The sequence below is a fragment of the Melanaphis sacchari genome, unplaced genomic scaffold, assembly GCF_002803265.2.
Source record: "Melanaphis sacchari strain LSU unplaced genomic scaffold, SCAv2.0 Contig92_pilon_pilon, whole genome shotgun sequence".
NCBI classification, from domain to species: Eukaryota; Metazoa; Arthropoda; class Insecta; order Hemiptera; family Aphididae; genus Melanaphis; species Melanaphis sacchari.
The window spans coordinates 24,729-43,646 of record NW_020271656.1 but is presented as its reverse complement, the minus strand read 5'-3'; the positions used below and the strand labels follow the sequence as shown (position 1 = coordinate 43,646).

Here is an 18,918-nt window from a genome sequence, read left to right as displayed (position 1 = left end):
AAAAAAAGCATTAATCAGTTATGTGTAGTCATTATTCATTACTACAGAAATATGAACATTGTACAACTATAATTATTTATATTATGATTTAAAATATTAACAATTCATAAAATTCATATTATAAAAACAATTTTGAAATTAAATTACTTTATTTAATTCATACAGTATATTTATTCTCAGTTACATTTCTTAGTGAATAATGAATAAAAAATTTAAAAAGAAACTATATTTTTTAGTCGAATTAGTTCATCAAGGTAAGTACACCTCAGAAAGATTGTTTTAAAACATTTTATTTCCCAGACAAAATAAAACGATTTAAAAACACCGACAACTCGTGTCTCGTTAGTCATTAACATTACGCGTTCAACTAAAATGGGCAAATAGAATAACTCAAAATATAACCGAATTATTGCCGACAAAAATTGTAACTTATATATAGTTTATACTCGAGTCAAATTATACGTGTATTTTATTGAAATGTTTGAGATAAATCTATCATTTCCTTGCATTAGATAATGCAATTTACAATATTAATCTAAATTGAGAATAAGATTTAATAGTTGTACGTAAACAAGTCGTCATTTTTCAGGTTAGTATTAGCGGGTTTTCACATTTTTCGTTGTACGCAAACGAGTTGTCAGTTTACAATAATCAAATTATGTGCTCTGCACAAACAAGTATCATCGGGTTCACCAGCACCGATTTGTTCGTAAACTGAGGTACGCTAAATCCTATATCCATGTGCGCCGTATTTTATATTTGTTCAGTTTTTTTCGAGTCAAGTTAAATTTTATAGATACCATTATATTAAATATATGTTGATGTACCTAAGCTTATTTTTTTTATAATTTTATTATAACACTATATATATTAATATTATGTATATATAAGTTAATTGATTTACTTAGTATAATTTAGTTTTTTAACAGTAAATTAATAATAACCCATTTATATTATAAATAAATTCAGTATATTATTATCATACAAACAAACGCTGATGGACTGTTTTCAGAATACATTCATGTTTTTCATACTTTCTATAGTTTCTATCTTGTTTACACCACTAGCTAATAATTTTTATTCCTGTACTTATCGATCTTAACATTGGTTTATTATACATAGACCCGTATAATAAGTATTGATGAATTTTTAAAATAAAGCTATTTTTGATTATAAAATAAAATGAACCATCGAAGTACAACATATAGAGTTAAATGATAAATTATTAAAAAAAAGAAGATTTTATAAGTGCGTAGAATTTAATGAAGTCAATTTTCAACACAAACTCCTAAAATTGTTTTATTTAAATTACTTATTTATCCTTAAATCATGCATTTTTTTATGACGTCTAGCGTGTAGCTAGATAGTATAATATTAAAGGAGCAATATATAGGCATTTTAAATACCTTTTATTTGTTATTAGTGTTAACACTATATTATGTTTTTCATTGACGATTATTCATTATATTACATTATTCATTAAATATTACTAGGACTCGGAAGTTATAAAAGCTAAAACAAAAAATATATGTATTCAAATACAAACAAAAGAAATTATAAAATATACATGAAAAAATGTTAAATATGCATACTGCATAAGTATTTTACTATTACGTGTATTATAGTTTTTATTTGGTATATTCAGTAGTATATTGCCCATTTAAGGTCACGTTATAACATTCAATTATCTATAAATACATATAAATAAAAATGATTACATCATTTGGAACAAAATTATAAATTATTTTGAATAATTGATATCACAGTCTTAAAATATTATTTAAAAAATGACTGATTTAAAAAGGCGAATATTAACATTCGTGAATAAGGCTTTCACACGTGTGGGTCTCTATACTCATCCCTTAACATTTTTATTTTAAACTAAATACATTGAAAATATAACGAGAAATGGTTCTATAAAAAAATTCGTTTAACCAAACCGACATGAAAAAAACACACCGAATGTTAGCACCATACCATTGATATGGTTTATAATCCAATGCGTTTATTTTTACATTGGTTTGACAAAATACATTTCTCGTATCTAATCATTCCAAAATTTATGTCAAGTGAACATTCATTTTGGGAATAAACTATTAACTAATAATAATATTATCATATAATTGTTTTCCAATAGCGTGTTAAATACGAATTGTAGTTGTTAATTATAATTTATAACCAATTTCCATAACACATAGTGTTCATAATCTTTTATTCCTTACCTTGTCCACAGACAAGATACTATATGTCTTTATCTTAATTTCGGCCTTGTTTAATCAAATAAAAGCCCAATAAAAACAAATACAAATAATTTTAATACTATTTTCCTTCTATAATATTGTTAAATAAATATCCTATTTTTACAATAAACTCCACAAAAACGTCTTAAATTACTCCAACTCCCTAATATTCAGACATTTCAAACTAATCTAAGTATCTGTGTCACAATATTAGACAACCCACCCCATTACCTTATATGAAAATGATCTCGAAATGTCATTAACATTTCCTAAAACATATACAAAATAACATTGAAAATTGAGTTCATATTTGGAAGTACCTAGTGTCAATAATGGACGCTCCCTTTTCACACGCCGTCACACTTGGTAAAAACTTATTAACTTATTTACCCATTGTATTATTATGCATACAAATTGTAAATATTTTATTTCTGTTTTAATAAAAAAATATTGTAAAAGAAATCCATAAAAAGTACTATTTATCTAAGAAGAATATTTTTTTAGTAGGTCTCTAGTGTCTACTTATATTAGTAAATAATTATTATTTACTAATATTATAAGATGACAAATTATTTGTCTAAAAAAAACGTCTTATTATCCTAATAAACTGTGTGAACTGTTAGATTAAAAATAAATTGTAAAAAATCACTTGCTTCTGCTGTACAGTCAGTTTGAATTCAATTCATCCATCGTCGAATCGAATAGTGTACCTACAATTTTATGCAATTAGTGTCTTCTAGATATTTTAAAATTGCTACAGTAAGAACAACTTCGTAGGAATAATGTACAGATGTTGTATTTTCAAATCTTTTTTTAATTTTCGGGTTTTGAATACACCATGGAAAACTAAATAGGTATTTTTATAACATTATCTATAAAAATTTTTGATAAAGACATTTCTAGTAAAGCCAGAAAAATGTTTTTATTGAATTTTAAGTAGGTAGCTATAACTAATATCTATTATCTAATATTAGTGCCACTTATACGTATTAATCATTAGATACCCGATTTTTTGTTATGCAGATAACTCCCATAGTCCTATTCCCGTCATACACTCATACCAAATACCGATCATAAAAAATTACCTATAACTACTTACTATATTATCGTCTGTTGACTGTTGTTATAGTGAAGTTTAGGCACACCAGACATTCAGAGACACGTCGTCATCGTAGGGAATTTTAACGCGTCCAAAAATGGTTAAACTGTGGTTGTCGTAATCGGCAAACAAACTATATACATAACACAGTCAGTATAGTTACTAGCTGTCCTTAAAAAAAAAACAGGTTATCATCGTTTCTCCGTCAGTCCGACCTCCGCAAGTTCTGTCATTCTGATTGTCATCGCTTTTACGTATTTTCTTGATGCACAAGACTAGCCCATCGTTCGTGGTCATTTTGCTGGTTCTTCTATGTGCGCTACATTAAAACATTTTTATAAATAATACTGAAAATCGTAATATCTGTTCTTTTTATCATCACTTTATCGATAACCTTTACAATTTATCGAATCACTAATCACAGTCGATCATTTTTTTTTTAAAAGTCTGCGATTCCACTTTCGTTGCTATTATTATAAAATTTTTATTTTTATATTGCTCCATAGTTTATTTTTCCACATAGCTTATTCAAGCCAGTAGAGGAAGGTAAGAACAATTTCAATGAATTAGAATTTTTCATGTATCATTGATAATAGTTTTATTTTTCAGTTTTTTTCCAATAATAGTTTTAACTTCATCCAATTAATCATGTCTGAAGGCGAAGCCGGAGCAGATGGTGAAACTAGACCAAAGGGTATTGAGGCTCTTAAAGAACATGTTATCTCACATAAAGTGGAAGTATCTCTTTGGTGTACAAGATTGGCAACAATAATCTTTACATTTGCATACATTCTGCCACTTTTCTGGTAAGATTCATTTTCTTTCCCCAGTTTATATGTACACATTAACTTTGCTGTCTGATTGTATTTCAGATATAAAAAACAAGTTACTTAAAAATTCACATTATTTAGGTTAGAAATTATAGTACCTAGGTCATAGATACCTACTAAACAAATAACTTTCTATTATAGGTATTATCGTTCTTAATTAATATTCTACTATATCAAATATGTATTTTGATTGATAAAAATTGCCTGTCTTTTAATATTTTGATTAAAATAGTAAAAACATATATTTTTGACTCAATTTTTGATACTTTTATTCATAAATATTTTTTTTTTTAATGTGCTTTAGATATTCAATTATATTCTTGCATACATTTATCTCTAAAAATGAAGCTTTCAAATATTATAGTAAATGATTGTATATTGATTACAAATCAGTTCAATTACATAATCATATAATTATACTATTGATTATTTAATTAATTGAGCATATTAAACCCAGAAGTAAATCTAAGAATGTAAAAAAGGACACAAAATGACAAAATATACATTTTACTTTATTAGTTGTAGTTATAATATAAAGTTTATACTCATAGTTAAAAGTAATAACCACTAACATAATATGAAATATTTTAATTATTGTCGTAGACAAATAAATATTGCATCTTAATAATATTTTTTAATCATTAATGACAAAAAAAAAATATATATATATATATATAAAAGGGATCTTTAAAATTATAAATAATGAGAGAAGTTCAGAGTCCTGTCACTCATTTGTGTCTGCTCTTATTTAAATTTTACGTTATTATTGTGACAAAATAAAATTATTTTTTATATTGAACAGTTAGTATATAATAGTAATGCAACTAAGATGTAATAGATTAATTAATACTTTAATTTCAGTCTATAAAAAGAATATTTAACTTAAAAATACTATTGGTGATTACATTGGTATTGATTCTTCTTAGTCTAAAGTATCTATATGTTGTATAAACTGTTTATTTATATTATTATGTTCAACTTATTGAAAATGTTTATCTATTTTTTCTATTGTAAATTCTAATATAGATAACAATTTAATTTTGGTAAAAATGTAAACTTTTTTTTGTAAATTTAAGTATATTTTATATTACTTATTAAGAAATACAAAACTGAAACATAATAATTATGTTAATTAGATTCTTACTAAACATGTCATAGCATTGAACAAGGCCATTATCATAATATGACCTTAAATTTAATTACTTATTCTAAAATATTATTATTTTACCTATTTATGCTATTTAGGTACCTATCTAATTGTAATTATCAATAGGTCTTATTAAATCTAAAATTATCAATGTAACTATGATAGATAATCTATTATTTATTAATATTCATTAATTTACAATTATTCTATAATATTGTTATCTTTAGTAAATATATTAATATTTTTAAGCATTAAAAAAAATTACCGTGAATGTTGGCAAGATGTGCACCTGCCAGCTACAATAACTTCATTCATCCTACTCATAACATCACCAAGCTGACTTTTTTTAGTTGTAATAATAATAAATTGTATTTATTATATCTACAAATTATAACACTCCTGATTTAAATAATAAACCTTAATTTAATTCATTTAAAACACATTTAAATATAAGATTTTTTTTATTTTTATTTTAATTGAATTGATGGAAAATACAATATTGAAAGTTACAAAATAAATAGAATAAGAATTGTTATAATAGTTAGATTACAAGAGTTGATATAAGATATAAAAAGTATAATTGATTTATTTTATTTTTTTTATACAAAACTAAAAAGATTTATGTAAATTTATAATTTTTAGGAACCCAGCAAGTGCATATTATAGAATTTTATTGGCAAATGCAGCTACAAGTGCATTGCGTCTTCACCAACGTTTGCCAGCCATGCAAATTTCTTTACAGTTCCTGACACAATTATTCAAAGAAGACAGCTGTCATTACCTATTGTATTCAGTGATATTTTTATATGTGTCACCTAATATTCGTATCCTTTAAATATTCAACATATTTTCAAGATCTATTAAATATAATATATAATATATAATATTGTTTTTTTTTTAATTTAAATTTACATTGCAATTTATTTTTTTCCTTAACTTAGATTTATTTCAGTTGTAATCTTGCCAGTGTTTTTATTTTCAATGGTACACTTTGCCAGTTATTCTCTAACTTTACTTGATGTAAGTATAATATTTATTTAATAGCAAACATTAAAATAAAAAAAATCATTAAACATGTAAAATTTATTTTTCAGCTTCTTGGTCAAAATGCATGGTGGGGTGCTCGGCTATTGATATCTTTGGTTGAATTCCAATCACGAAGTATCTTGCGTCTAATTGCATTTTCTGAAATCTTAGTCATGCCACTTACATTATTTATGTCATTCTTTGGTCGCTCTGGATTGCTGTCTATTGTGTTCTACTATCATTTCCTCACATTACGATATGCTTCACAACGTAATCCACATACAAGACTTATGTTTACTGACCTTCGTATAGCAGCTGAAAACTTTGCAAACAAATCAGGCACACCGTCTTTTTTGCGATCTGCTATTTTATCGGGTATTGCTACCATTAGTCGGATGGCTCCCGCAGTACCACAAAATTAATAATCTTTGTCATTATTATATTTTTATTTAAGTGCATGTTGGTGGGATTTATCTAACACATGTTTCATTAGTCTTAGATATATAGAATGCCATTTGGATATACATATTAAATGTATAAAAAATATTGCTTGGATTTTTGTTTTTTTTTTTATTATTATTATTAATATTTTATTTTACTTGGTTCCGGTTCTTCTATTTAAAATAAAATGAATATTTAAATTGTTATTTTAGTATATATTATTTGTATTCAGAAATTTTTGTTTATAGTATTTTCATTATCGACTAAAGTAATTCTATATATTTTTATTTTAAATATGTTTTACAAGGGTTTGAATGTAGCCTTTTTGTTTAAAAAAAAATGCATTTGAACAAATTTAATTTGAATTACTTTAAAATAAATTTACTTTTATGGGTACATAAAGACTAAACAGTATATCTTTTATAAATTAAAAAATAACCATATTAAAATTAATATTATTTCTTAACTTTTAAGTGTTCTATAATTTAAAAAAAATAAACATAGTATTATAATTTATAAATTTTATATGTATTCGCCAAGTAAATAAGATCCCATACCTTTTTCAAATAGAATACTAAAAAAAATGCATTTAAGTTTGACTGAAACAAGTACAACGTTCAATATTGTTTTAAGACAAATAAAAAAAAAAAAAATTAATTTTTTAGAACTTTCTTCAATACATTTTAAATAATTATTTTAGAAAATATATATATTTATATATCATTTTAACCATAAAAATGTCACTTTATAGCCTTGAAAATATAATTCTAAATTTTAAAATCTTATATTTATTTAAAAGACTTAAAAATTAATATTCTTTATACCTACAATGTTGCCAAATATAACATGAATACTTACTAGTGTATGAACCATATATTGAAATTTGATTTTTATTTAAGATTATTATATATTATGTACACAGTAGGTATTTACAAGGCAATTGGTACTTGAGTATAATATTTTGTGTTAGATGCAATGTTAAGCAGTTATTTGATACCATTCTTATAAGCACTTAAGTTTACTTTATTTGTATTCTAAACTCACAAACAGTAATAGATTAATTTTATATAAATCATTGTTTTTATTCTTTTGTAAATACAAAATTTTGCCTGAATAAAATTAAGGTTTTGGTTAATATTGTATTTGTATTAATGTGTATGTGTTTGTTTACATAGCATGTAAGTTATAGAAACTCATTTAAAATGAAAAAAATTGCTTGTAATTTAATAAACAATTTCAATCCTTTTAGAAATCAACAGTTCTTTATTTTATATAATTGTTAACATAATATACTATAATTAGAAATTTCTTATAATTTATTAATCCTATAGTCATTTTAAAAAATTGAAAGAAAATATATCATTTAAAAATAACTAGATACACAAATATTTTCTTACATTTTATTTATTATAATCAACATTAGTATAAAAGTACATATTAATTTCTTAACAAACCACATAACAGTATTCTTTTGAAATATTTTTACAATTGTATAACTAGATCAACTCTGTTGAAGACAACTGTTTCAATACCAAAACTAGAGAAATATCTTATTCTTTATAAATAGTTTTTCATACATTTTTTTTTCTATTATAACTTGTTTATATTGTCATCAACTTAAAAGCTTTTAATAATCTATTACACTTCTGAGTGGGGGATTAATAAATTCAATAACAATCAATTATTCTTATGACTCATAAGCCAAGATTGCTTAATTTTATACGATTTATTCAGTTGATCAAATTGTAATTGAAATTCGTCATCTACAGTAAAAATTAAAAATTTAACAAAGTAGTTTTCATGTAAAAATTTATTGTTTTAGTTCTGAAATTGATAAAACATTATTGTTTCACTAAGTTATCATTTGTTATAACACTAATGTTGTCCACCATATTGCAATTATAATTTTAAACTATAAAAATTAATATTTTTTTTTTCTACAAATTTGAGCTGCAATACTAGTAAAAATAATATTTTAATCTTTTTAAAATGTATTAACTTGGAATTCTATAATACAATTACAATATACTATACATATTTGTTCATTTTCATGTTTATTGGTAAAAATTAGTGATGTATTATCATGTTAAGCAAGGAATACTTATTAAAAAGTTGTACACTTTCACGAAAGTAAGTAAATTTTATTGTCTTAAATTGTAATTACTTAATATAATACAAATGAGTAGTATAATAATTATTAGTAAAAAATATTTATAAAAAAACAGCCTAGTTTGTGTTTAATACTATATTTTTATAAATCTGTAGATGTCGGTGGACGTTTGGGAGTTGATAGTGTTGAGGAACGAGATAAATCGAAACTGCTGGGAGTAACATTTGAATAGACTGATGTAGTATCCGAGCCATCAGTGTCTGATGATGAATAAGAGTCCATGTTCATAATTAATTCTTGTCTATATGAACTAATAGAATCATTGAGCTGCCGTAACTGGGACAGAAGTTGTAAATCCATTTGACGTAGACTCGCCTTAAACATATAAATAATAACATAAAAAATAAAACTGGATAAATTTAATATTTCTATTATTTACCATTTCATTTCGGAGATGTGCGAGTTTTAAGTCAACAGATGACGGTTTCCTGGGTGGAACTGGTGGTTTTTCAGTTGGACGTTTATCAGAATGTTCAGATGATGGTATTGGTGACTGACGTGTTTGCTTAGGTGAGCCAACAAGTTCTGTTGATTTAGGTGAATGGCGTCGGGCAGGTTCAGGTTTAGAACGTGGAGGTACATCATACAGGCTTAAACGACTAAGGCTTTCAGGTAGAGGTGGTAGTTCGGAATCATAAGACAATGATAAAGGTGATAATAAATCTGAGTCTACTCTCGAAACTTCCACTCCTGACGACACATCGGGCACTGATGGTGTACGGACTGGGCGTTGAGCCATTTCATTATGCAATGAATGTGGAAGCAATGTGAACACTGACCCCACACTGAAACAAAATAATATTAACTGAATTAATAGAAACACTTACTTGGTTGATCATTATTAATTTATTAATTTACCTAAAGGACAATCGTCACCAGCAAACTTGCAGTCAGGACAGCAAGCTTCGAACGCCACTCGACAAATACCGCAGGTATCGTCATTGGCTACCCAGCGCCATTGTGCAACACCGAGTACGTCTAAAATATAATTTAAATTAATTAAATAGTTTATTTACAAATGATGAACAACACATATTAAATACTAATATCAAGCAGTAAATAAGACCTGATCTAGATTCAAGTTAATATTTTTTTTTAAGATCAAATTCAAATTCTGTGTAAAAATTAAAGTGTTGATTCAGTTCTAACAGATAGATAAAATTTAATTAAACAGATGTCTAAATTTTACTTTAGTTTTTATTAAATATTGTTGTTATTTTAGCATTATTATAAGGTCTTGCACATTTTACTAATTTTACAGTCAAAACTTGTTTTAAAGTTACTATATAGTATATAACAATAAAGAAGTGAAAAATATTAAATTTTAATAAAATACTTTTTACAGTTATAAAATATTATTAATTGAAAAAATTTTTTAGATTATTATTATAAAAACGACCTTAAGTATCTAAAGAAAATATCTTAAGTGTTTGAGGAGTTTTGTCATTCATATAGGTACTGAAGAGATTTTTGAAATTGTTCAACATAAATTATGGTTTGTGAATGATACAAAATAAACCACAGACAATGTAAGCTTAAACACAGAAATAAAATTATTAAAAAAACTACTTTTTTATACTAAACGATGGTAACCATTAAAATTCACAGATGAAGTACGTATGAGGTGTATTAGTAATCAAAATTATTGGTGACCACATTTTGACGATTGATATTGTTTCTTTACCTTTGACCACTACTTTCAATTTCTTTGGTGTTTCCGGCATTCGGCACACATCGAAGTTTAGCGAGTTACAAAAAATGTATACTAAGATTCAACGCTTACCTATGGTAGGTAAATAAAAATTATAAAAACTCGAGAACCGGATTTGGATGGCCGACACAAAATCGACATCGATCTGACGGCATAATTTCCTTATCATTATCAATTTTTATTCTTGGGCTATTTATTTTTTTTTTTAAAGATAATAGACGACTTGTGCGAACTCTGTCGACATAAAACGTGTAACAACTAACAACCACTCGCCCACGGGGGCACGGACTGTCGGCTGACGGCTATCAAGGATTCAGTACACCTGTACCGTGTACGTTGAGTATGATGAGAAGTTGATCGTCCGTTGTCGCCTCTCTCGTTTATAGAAAATTAACTCACGCTAGTTACTACTACCTAATATTAAGACAGTAAGAGTATGTTTTAATAAATATACAGTCGATAACAGTTGTCACCAGTCCATTTTTCAATTTACTTGCACAAATACAAATATGTTAACTGTATAATATTATATTAATAATATAATATATATTGATGATTATTTACAAGAAAGAGGGAATGACTTAATGGATGATCTATCGGTTCTTTCTAGTTTTCCTTTAGATTCTTGAAATACCTATATACAAGATATTCTACTAAAAATCTAGCAGCTCACATTTCCTGGGGAAACAACCCACGAAGCATACCTATTACCAGTACCAATTGCCCTCAAACTATACCTACTATCTTTAATCGTAATATAATTTATTGAAATAGTATGATAGTACCTTGTTTTAAAGATCGTTTAAATTCCAATCACTTTGACGTACCTACAATTTAATGTGATTAATCGTTGAAGCGTGCAAACTTTGTTTTGATTTGTTTGTCTTAGAATCTTTTTATCCACTAAGCTGTAGAAAATTATATGAAATATTGTAAGTATAAAATATATTAAAATTATAATAGTTCTACCATTCGTAATTTTCCAATAATAACTATCTATACAATTATTTAGACATTAATAATAATTATATAAATATATAATACAACTGTCTATTTGTAATATTGTTTATTGTAATATTATTTTGTTTTATAAAAACGATTTTCGTATTGATGTAAAGACAACAAAATACCTGTGAAAATAACTTTTATTAGAATAATATACATGTATTATATTATTATTTTTAAAGGGGGATTTGAGTGATTTTGGGAGGCTATAACCCCACCATATTTGTACAACTGAATTGTTATACCCATATAAGCGTTCTATAGGTACTTGTATTAGTCTTACGAACGCATAACTTGTCAAATTACATTTTCTGAATAATCCAAATTCCAATTCACTTTTTTATACATTACACTAAATACAATAGTGAATTTATGTTTTATTAAATTTAAAATTAAGAATATTATCTAATTCATTTCATTGGATTATTTTTATGTTTTAATTTTAAAGCGAGTTATGAGTATTTTAAAATTTAAAATAATTTGTATATTATCTGAAATTATTTATTAAAAAAAAAAAAACATCTTATCAACATATAAACTAAAAAAAGTCGAAAATGTCAAATGTAGATTATACAACACAAGCAATCTAATATATATATATATATATATATATTGATATATTGATATATTGATATAATTTTATAAATACCTAATATCTATATAATATATTTAGATTAAAGAATTATGTAAACCGTACATTATAATTAAGATTGATACACGCTGACACACAGACATTTAAATTATATTTTTATTTTATCTATAGAATATTTCTAAAATCATTAGATAGGTACTTACAGTCACGTAGATATTGAGATATCTGGTATAAGTAAGTAGGTATCTACCAGTTTGTATCTATATTCTATAAAATGTACGTCATTATACAAGACGTGTGTTTAAGCATTTATTTTTGAGTATATTTAAATTTTAAGGGCCAAAATATAATGTAATTAATTGACTACTGAGTTTGAAGTTGTGTATTATTATCTATTTAAAATAATAGAACCTACCGACTTACTAATCATCGATTATAATTTATAAATATAGTTTTTAATTTATAACCAATGTTATTACCTATTTATTAATATTATGGAGATTAGAGAAATATTTCATCCATTTTGATATTTACAAATTCAACCTATACCTAGTAGTTAGTATCTACTAATTTGTGTTATAAATACATAATTAATCATATTATAATATATTATATTATCTATGATATTTCAAAAGTAACCAAAGATCATATCACCAAATTCGTCCGAGTCTTTTCCATCTCATTTCTAATTATGTTATGTTATAACTTATAATCCCATTAATTTCAAAATGTAATTTTGCCATTTATTATTTTTCATTATTATATTAATATATTATACTAGTTCGCTAATTCACTTTTTATCAACAGTTTAATAGATACAGTTCCTATAGTTGCTAGTTATAGCTCTTACCAAAACCAAAAGTACTACCTACCTTATTTAGGTACTTTATTTTCTCCTATATCTAATCTTCTGTTGTCCATATGATTATATTAAAGGCATACACATTAAAGTTGAATATCTACTACCTACCAACTGGCTACTTAGATATTATACAATTATAGTACCGATTTTAGGACATTTGATGCCAGGAGTTAATAAAAATGTAGCGCTTTTAGATAGGTACATATAGTATTAACTACAAGGGTCAGTATTTTTCATATACCTACTTAAGAACACCTTTATACTAACAGCACCCGGGGCAATGGTACTCATTTGCCCTCCCCCTAGATCCAGCACACAATACAGCATACACAATATAGGTATACTTTAATCTTCATTAGAAATCTATTAGTATTCACGAACCATATACTTAAATATTTTCTTCTTATTTTATTTTTTTGACACATTAATTAATTTAATTAGTCTACTATTTAAGGTTACCTACTATAACTACCAGTTAATTGGAAGTTTTAAGTTGTAAACGTTATCTATATATTATATTATGCATGTACTTTGATGTGACTTATGTGTTTGTTACATTACATTATGTAAATATGTAATAATACTGAACTGTAATGCTAATTGGTAAAAGCTTATCAAAATTAAAAAAACATGTTATTTTATTGGTATTTTAATATGTGCTTAAAAATATCAAATCGTTGATATTTTTATAACCTTTAAACAACTAGATATTAACTATGTAGGTACTTATTAATTATTTAAATTGTTGATAACCTCTCGACTTGTTATTACCCTATTAAACCAGCCGTAACAGCATAACTCATAAGTACCGATTATAAATTATAATATTATATAGTCTGCCTTATTATTAAACCTTATTATTATAGTTTATGATTATATGCACTGTACACGTATCGTATATACTCTATAGTATATCAAATTATGTCATTATTATGTATTCATATTATGTACATTATATTATGTTTATTAAAATTAATATACGTACAATTACGCTATAGAGTATAGAGATATTTCTTTGACTTATATTTTAAACGGTGATGAGTTTAATGGAAGTGCAATAAGGGGGTATCATTAGATAATAATAAAGCTCTCCTCCTTTGAACTATGTTTTTTTTCATAATTCATTGTAATATTCTAAAATCTAAAATTATTTATACCTATGTCCTATAGTTGCATTGTTATAAGCTTGATATTTTTGCAGGAAATTTATAATTTCACATACTGTATACAAATTCTACACCAATATAAAACATTATAAATACTGCAGATAAGTAGGTAATCATATGGGTAATTTTTTTTTAAATCCTCTCCCCTGTACTGATTCAAAAAAAGTATATTCCATATTTTATTACTTACATTATAACTTTTAAGTAGGTACCTACCAATCTAACTTATCTTTAAGTTTGTGTAATAAGACTATAAGTATGTACCTAATACGTATTATATAATTTTTACTATAATATAAAATACCTATAAGATATCATATATTATATGTAGGTATCAATTATAGATGTAGTATTACTATTATTATAATTATGTATTATAGACTATAGTAGCCAGTTTTTTTCAGTAAATTATTTTTTCATTTAAAAGTTGTGGACCTAAAACCGTTGTCTATTTTAAGTAATATATTCATAACACCCACTATGATCATGTAGCTTAATTTGAGTTTTGGGATTTGAGAAGTTTTTTGTGACAAAAAATAATATTGTTATCGCAGTGGTGATTTTAAGGGAGGTACGCCTCTCCCCCTTTGTACTTGTATTATATCTGTAAGACCTTATATCAAATTTTATTTATTGTGTTCAGAAAATTAATATGAAAATTGTTGGCCACACCCCCTAAAAAAATCTTAAATCCGTCATTACGTTATCGATTTATCTCATCCCCAGACATATTTCCTAAAATTGTCTTTTAGCGTATAGGTACCTAATATTGTATTATTGTGTACATTGATTAAGTTTTATTTTGTAATTTAATTTATGTACTTTATTATTTATATTAATGACAGATCAGTTACTTAAGAAAACTAAATCAAGTTTTATAAGTACCTACGTTTGTTATATTTTCATTATTAAAAATATTATGAGTACTTAAATTGCACAAAATAACTTGAAATGCTTACTAACTAATATTAATCAAAACGAAATTTTCAGAATCTTAGTAAAACTATATATATGTATTTAATATTTATTTATTAAGTATTCTTCTTAGACTGGCAGTTTGCTCAATTACAATATTAATTAATCAATAGTATATAATTATAAAATTGTACGAGAATACGAGATAGTTATAAAATAATAAATGGTTTAGAAATAACACTATTTATAAATTTACTAAAGTCGTTGATATAGTTAAACATAGAAAAATATCAACTTCATACTTATTTATTATTTTATTAACATCATACATCTATTTACTGGATAATTTAAACATTTTAAACTATAGTTTTTGAGCTTAAATGACACGTAAAAAGTATTTTATTGTCTAATGCTACAATTAGGAATAGAGAAATTTAATTTAATCAGTAGATTAGAACAATAAATGTTTCTATTAAGTAATTTAAAAATGAAGCAGAGATCTAGAATTATTCGTCTCATTTCTAATGATTCAAAGTTTAAAAAGTCAATAGTAGTTGGGTAAGAAGATTATATAATATTGATAAATATATAAATATTTACAATTGTTATAATATTATGTTCAATTTTCAGAATGCTATTAAATTGTGATATTTTTAGTATTTCACATTCTCATGGTCATATCACGCTTTAGGCTAGGATCACACTATGCGTTTTGTCGGCAACCGAAAAATACTATCCCGATTAACCGCAATCGGGACGATCGATCATACTATGCGTTTTATCGGTAACCGAATACATACAAATGAGATTAAAAAGCCCGAAAATCGTTTTTAATTTAAATTTAAATTTTAAACTGATTTTTTATTTAAACGAAATGTATCTAGTATTATAAGTAAAAAAATAATAAAAAGGTTGTGTAATTAGAATTATTTGTTTTTATTTAAAACGTGTATCAACTAATTATGCTAATAAATAATAATATACATCTATAATATAAATAAAATATAATATATATATATATGTATATTACAAATATATTTTAAGTTTTTTAATTATTTAAATTTAAAAATGATTATTAATTATTCATAAAATTTTCAATTTCGGTTACCGATAATCCGCACAAATGTGATCGGACAAATTGCATTGCATATGTTGTGCTTTACATCCCGAAACGCAACCGGACGGTTGGGCCGCAACACGTTGCGGTCGCTTCCCGACGGTTTTTAATCGGTTCCGCAAATCGGTCTAGTCTGGCCCTGATGACGCGTTTTATATTTAAACCTATTTTATTTTAAAGTGTTGCGGTTCGGCTCCGGTTGGTCGGGAACCGACAAAACGCATAGTGTGATCCTAGCCTTATTGCTGTAAGCAATAAAATTTTAGTTATTTTAATGAAAATAGGCGTATTTTATTATTATTCCTTGTCATTTAAATTCTAGTAGATCTAGCATAACTTGTATAAACTAGCAGGCAGCAGCTATAGTAAGGTTACTAGCTTATATGATTTATGAATCACACAAGTAGGTACAAAGATAGAAACTCAGACCGTCAGATGATTAGATAGTTATGCATTTTAAATTAATTAACATATTATTTGTAATCTGATTCGTTAAATGTTAATTCCAAATATTTTTTAAAATTATTAGGATGTACCTTATTATTGCCTATTGGTTTATACCTACTATATACACAGTGTGTTTAGTTATAAATGTAAAACAACATATTTGGATGTAGATATGAGTATATGACCTTAAATATTATTCAGTTTTTTTTTTAAACAACAAAAAGAAATTCATATTATACTTATTTTAGAAAATTTTAATTTTTTAAATCTTTTTTTCCCGTGTGCACTGTAAAACATTTTTTTTTTTTTTTATCATACAAATTAGTTTATTGAAAGAGGATAAAAGTTTCGACTTAAGCATGTTGTAGATCGGTACCTATTTATTGTATTCTATTTTTTTTTTTAACATTCTATCTACACTTTTACAAAGTTTCATGTACTTCTTGATTGCAAAACCACACAACACAACTTTTAAAAATGTAGAAAACTGTTAAAAATATGATACGAATATACGATACTTATATAATATGGATGAATTGAATCTTTAACTCATTTTCAATAAGTCAACTTTTAATATAAAAAAACTTTTTAAGTCACTTGCTTAAACATTTATTTGTATTTATTTAAAATTTGAATTATAAAATGAAGGGTATAGTATTATTATTGAAAAAAAAATTGTTTTGCTGCGCATGCAAATAAGTTTCATATTAAGACATTAAGTTCTTCATACAGTAAAAAAAAAAAAGAATTAAATTCGGGGTCGTGAGTGTGAAATATTTAATGTTACCTTTATTGTTAAACATACTGTTTATACATTATGTATATTTATATAAAATAGGGCATAGTTTTATGCGAAGAGAAAAATAAGGTACTGTTAAACATTGATTAATTCATAAACCTATATCATAAATAGGTACCTACTAAAACTAGTGGATGTCCTTGTAGTCAAATAGCCAATACTACCAATATCTATTATACGCAACTAGGTATATTATAAGTAAATTAAGTAGGCAATAAACATTGGCTAATTAATTCGTAAAATTATAAATGTATACAATATAAATTTATTTTATTTATCTTGAATCAAATATTATGCAACATGCCAACAAATATGTTATTTGTTTATAAATCCGTCAAAAATAAACTTTGACTCTGTTGGTATAATTTACGCAATAAGTTTTAGTAAAATTGTTGTCGAATGTACTGTTAATCTTTAAACTTATGGGCATTACAATTTGAATCAACTTTATTTGTAATCAGCGGGTATCTACTAATTTAATTATATAAATATTGACTGAAAAATAATTGTATTCTATTCAATCTATTAAGCAACTTTATTCATTAGGGTTCCCCACTTATAGTTTAATATAAGTACCTTAATAAGTAGGTGACTGTGTAAATATGAAAAAAAATTACTGATTATGTCGGTGATTATGTAAAAATTATTAATTAATCAGTTAACCTTAAAGAAAATAAATTATTTTTTTAACTGTTGTAATTAATTTATTCAAGAAGAATGATTATCAAAGTTAAATCTTATCAAGACAAGTTCAAATTAATTGTATGATTAAAATCATGTTATAAAACAACTTATATGATTATTTATGTTAAACCTAAAAATGTATAAATGACTATGCACACGATTATTAGCTTTTACTATACCATTATGTTTGTAATTAACCTTAAGATAATTTTTACACATTTTTTGATACAATAAATACTCATAGATATACTATAATAATAAATAAAATACATTTTTTTAATGTGAATGAATTTTATTTAATAAAATAATAAGATAGTAAAATTTTAAGAAAATATAACATGCAAGTTTTATTTTTACTAATAATGACAATATGGTATGAATTTGTTGTAAGAAATACATTTTTGTGTTTTGATAAAATTTATCATCAGTCTCTCAAATTAAAGTAGTCCCCAAAATATGCAACCTACACCTAATTTTATTTGATTAATAACGTATAAATTGCTACCACCAATCAAAAAAAAAAAAAGGTATGAATTTTCTTATTTAATTATGGCACAATGATAGAAACCAAAATCTTAAAAAAAAAAAGAATAAATAAATTATTATTATTAGATAAAATAAAATAAAACATAGCCAAATATATAAACTTAAATATTTTCAGTAATTA

General features: G+C 24.9%; 2 protein-coding genes across 3 annotated transcripts; one reads left to right on the top strand and one right to left on the bottom strand.

Moving 5' to 3' along the window:
* Positions 1–3,488: 3,488 nt before the first annotated feature.
* On the top strand, positions 3,489–6,897 carry LOC112602957 (Krueppel homolog 2). Of its 2 annotated transcripts, none has more exons than XM_025351334.1 (5): positions 3,489–3,885; positions 3,949–4,145; positions 5,959–6,140; positions 6,269–6,336; positions 6,411–6,897. In XM_025351334.1, exons 2-5 carry the CDS (start codon positions 3,988–3,990, stop codon positions 6,762–6,764), a joined length of 762 nt encoding a protein of 253 aa, XP_025207119.1. In that variant the 5' UTR covers positions 3,489–3,885; positions 3,949–3,987; the 3' UTR covers positions 6,765–6,897. The 2 variants fall into 2 exon arrangements, with proteins under 2 accessions (XP_025207119.1, XP_025207120.1); XM_025351335.1 differs by having other exon boundaries at positions 3,936–4,145.
* A 2,071-nt stretch (positions 6,898–8,968) lies between these two features.
* Positions 8,969–9,904, bottom strand: LOC112602961 (leucine repeat adapter protein 25-like). Its single transcript, XM_025351342.1, has 3 exons — positions 9,812–9,904; positions 9,333–9,738; positions 8,969–9,268 (listed from the first exon to the last, which is right to left on the bottom strand). The coding sequence occupies exons 2-3, from the start codon at positions 9,690–9,692 to the stop codon at positions 9,035–9,037; spliced, it is 594 nt and encodes a 197-aa protein (XP_025207127.1). The 5' UTR covers positions 9,693–9,738; positions 9,812–9,904; the 3' UTR covers positions 8,969–9,034.
* Positions 9,905–18,918: the final 9,014 nt, after the last annotated feature.

Excerpts from the sequence above, each read along its gene's own strand:
- LOC112602957 (XM_025351334.1), top strand. The coding sequence starts at position 3,988 with ATGTCTGAAGGCGAAGCCGGAGCAGATGGTGAAACTAGACCAAAGGGT. Across the intron at positions 4,146-5,958 it reads TACATTCTGCCACTTTTCTG|GAACCCAGCAAGTGCATATT; the intron begins GTAAGATTCATT and ends TATAATTTTTAG. Across the intron at positions 6,141-6,268 it reads ATATGTGTCACCTAATATTC|TTGTAATCTTGCCAGTGTTT; the intron begins GTATCCTTTAAA and ends GATTTATTTCAG.
- LOC112602961 (XM_025351342.1), bottom strand. The coding sequence starts at position 9,692 with ATGGCTCAACGCCCAGTCCGTACACCATCAGTGCCCGATGTGTCGTCA. Across the intron at positions 9,269-9,332 it reads CACATCTCCGAAATGAAATG|GCGAGTCTACGTCAAATGGA; the intron begins GTAAATAATAGA and ends TATATGTTTAAG.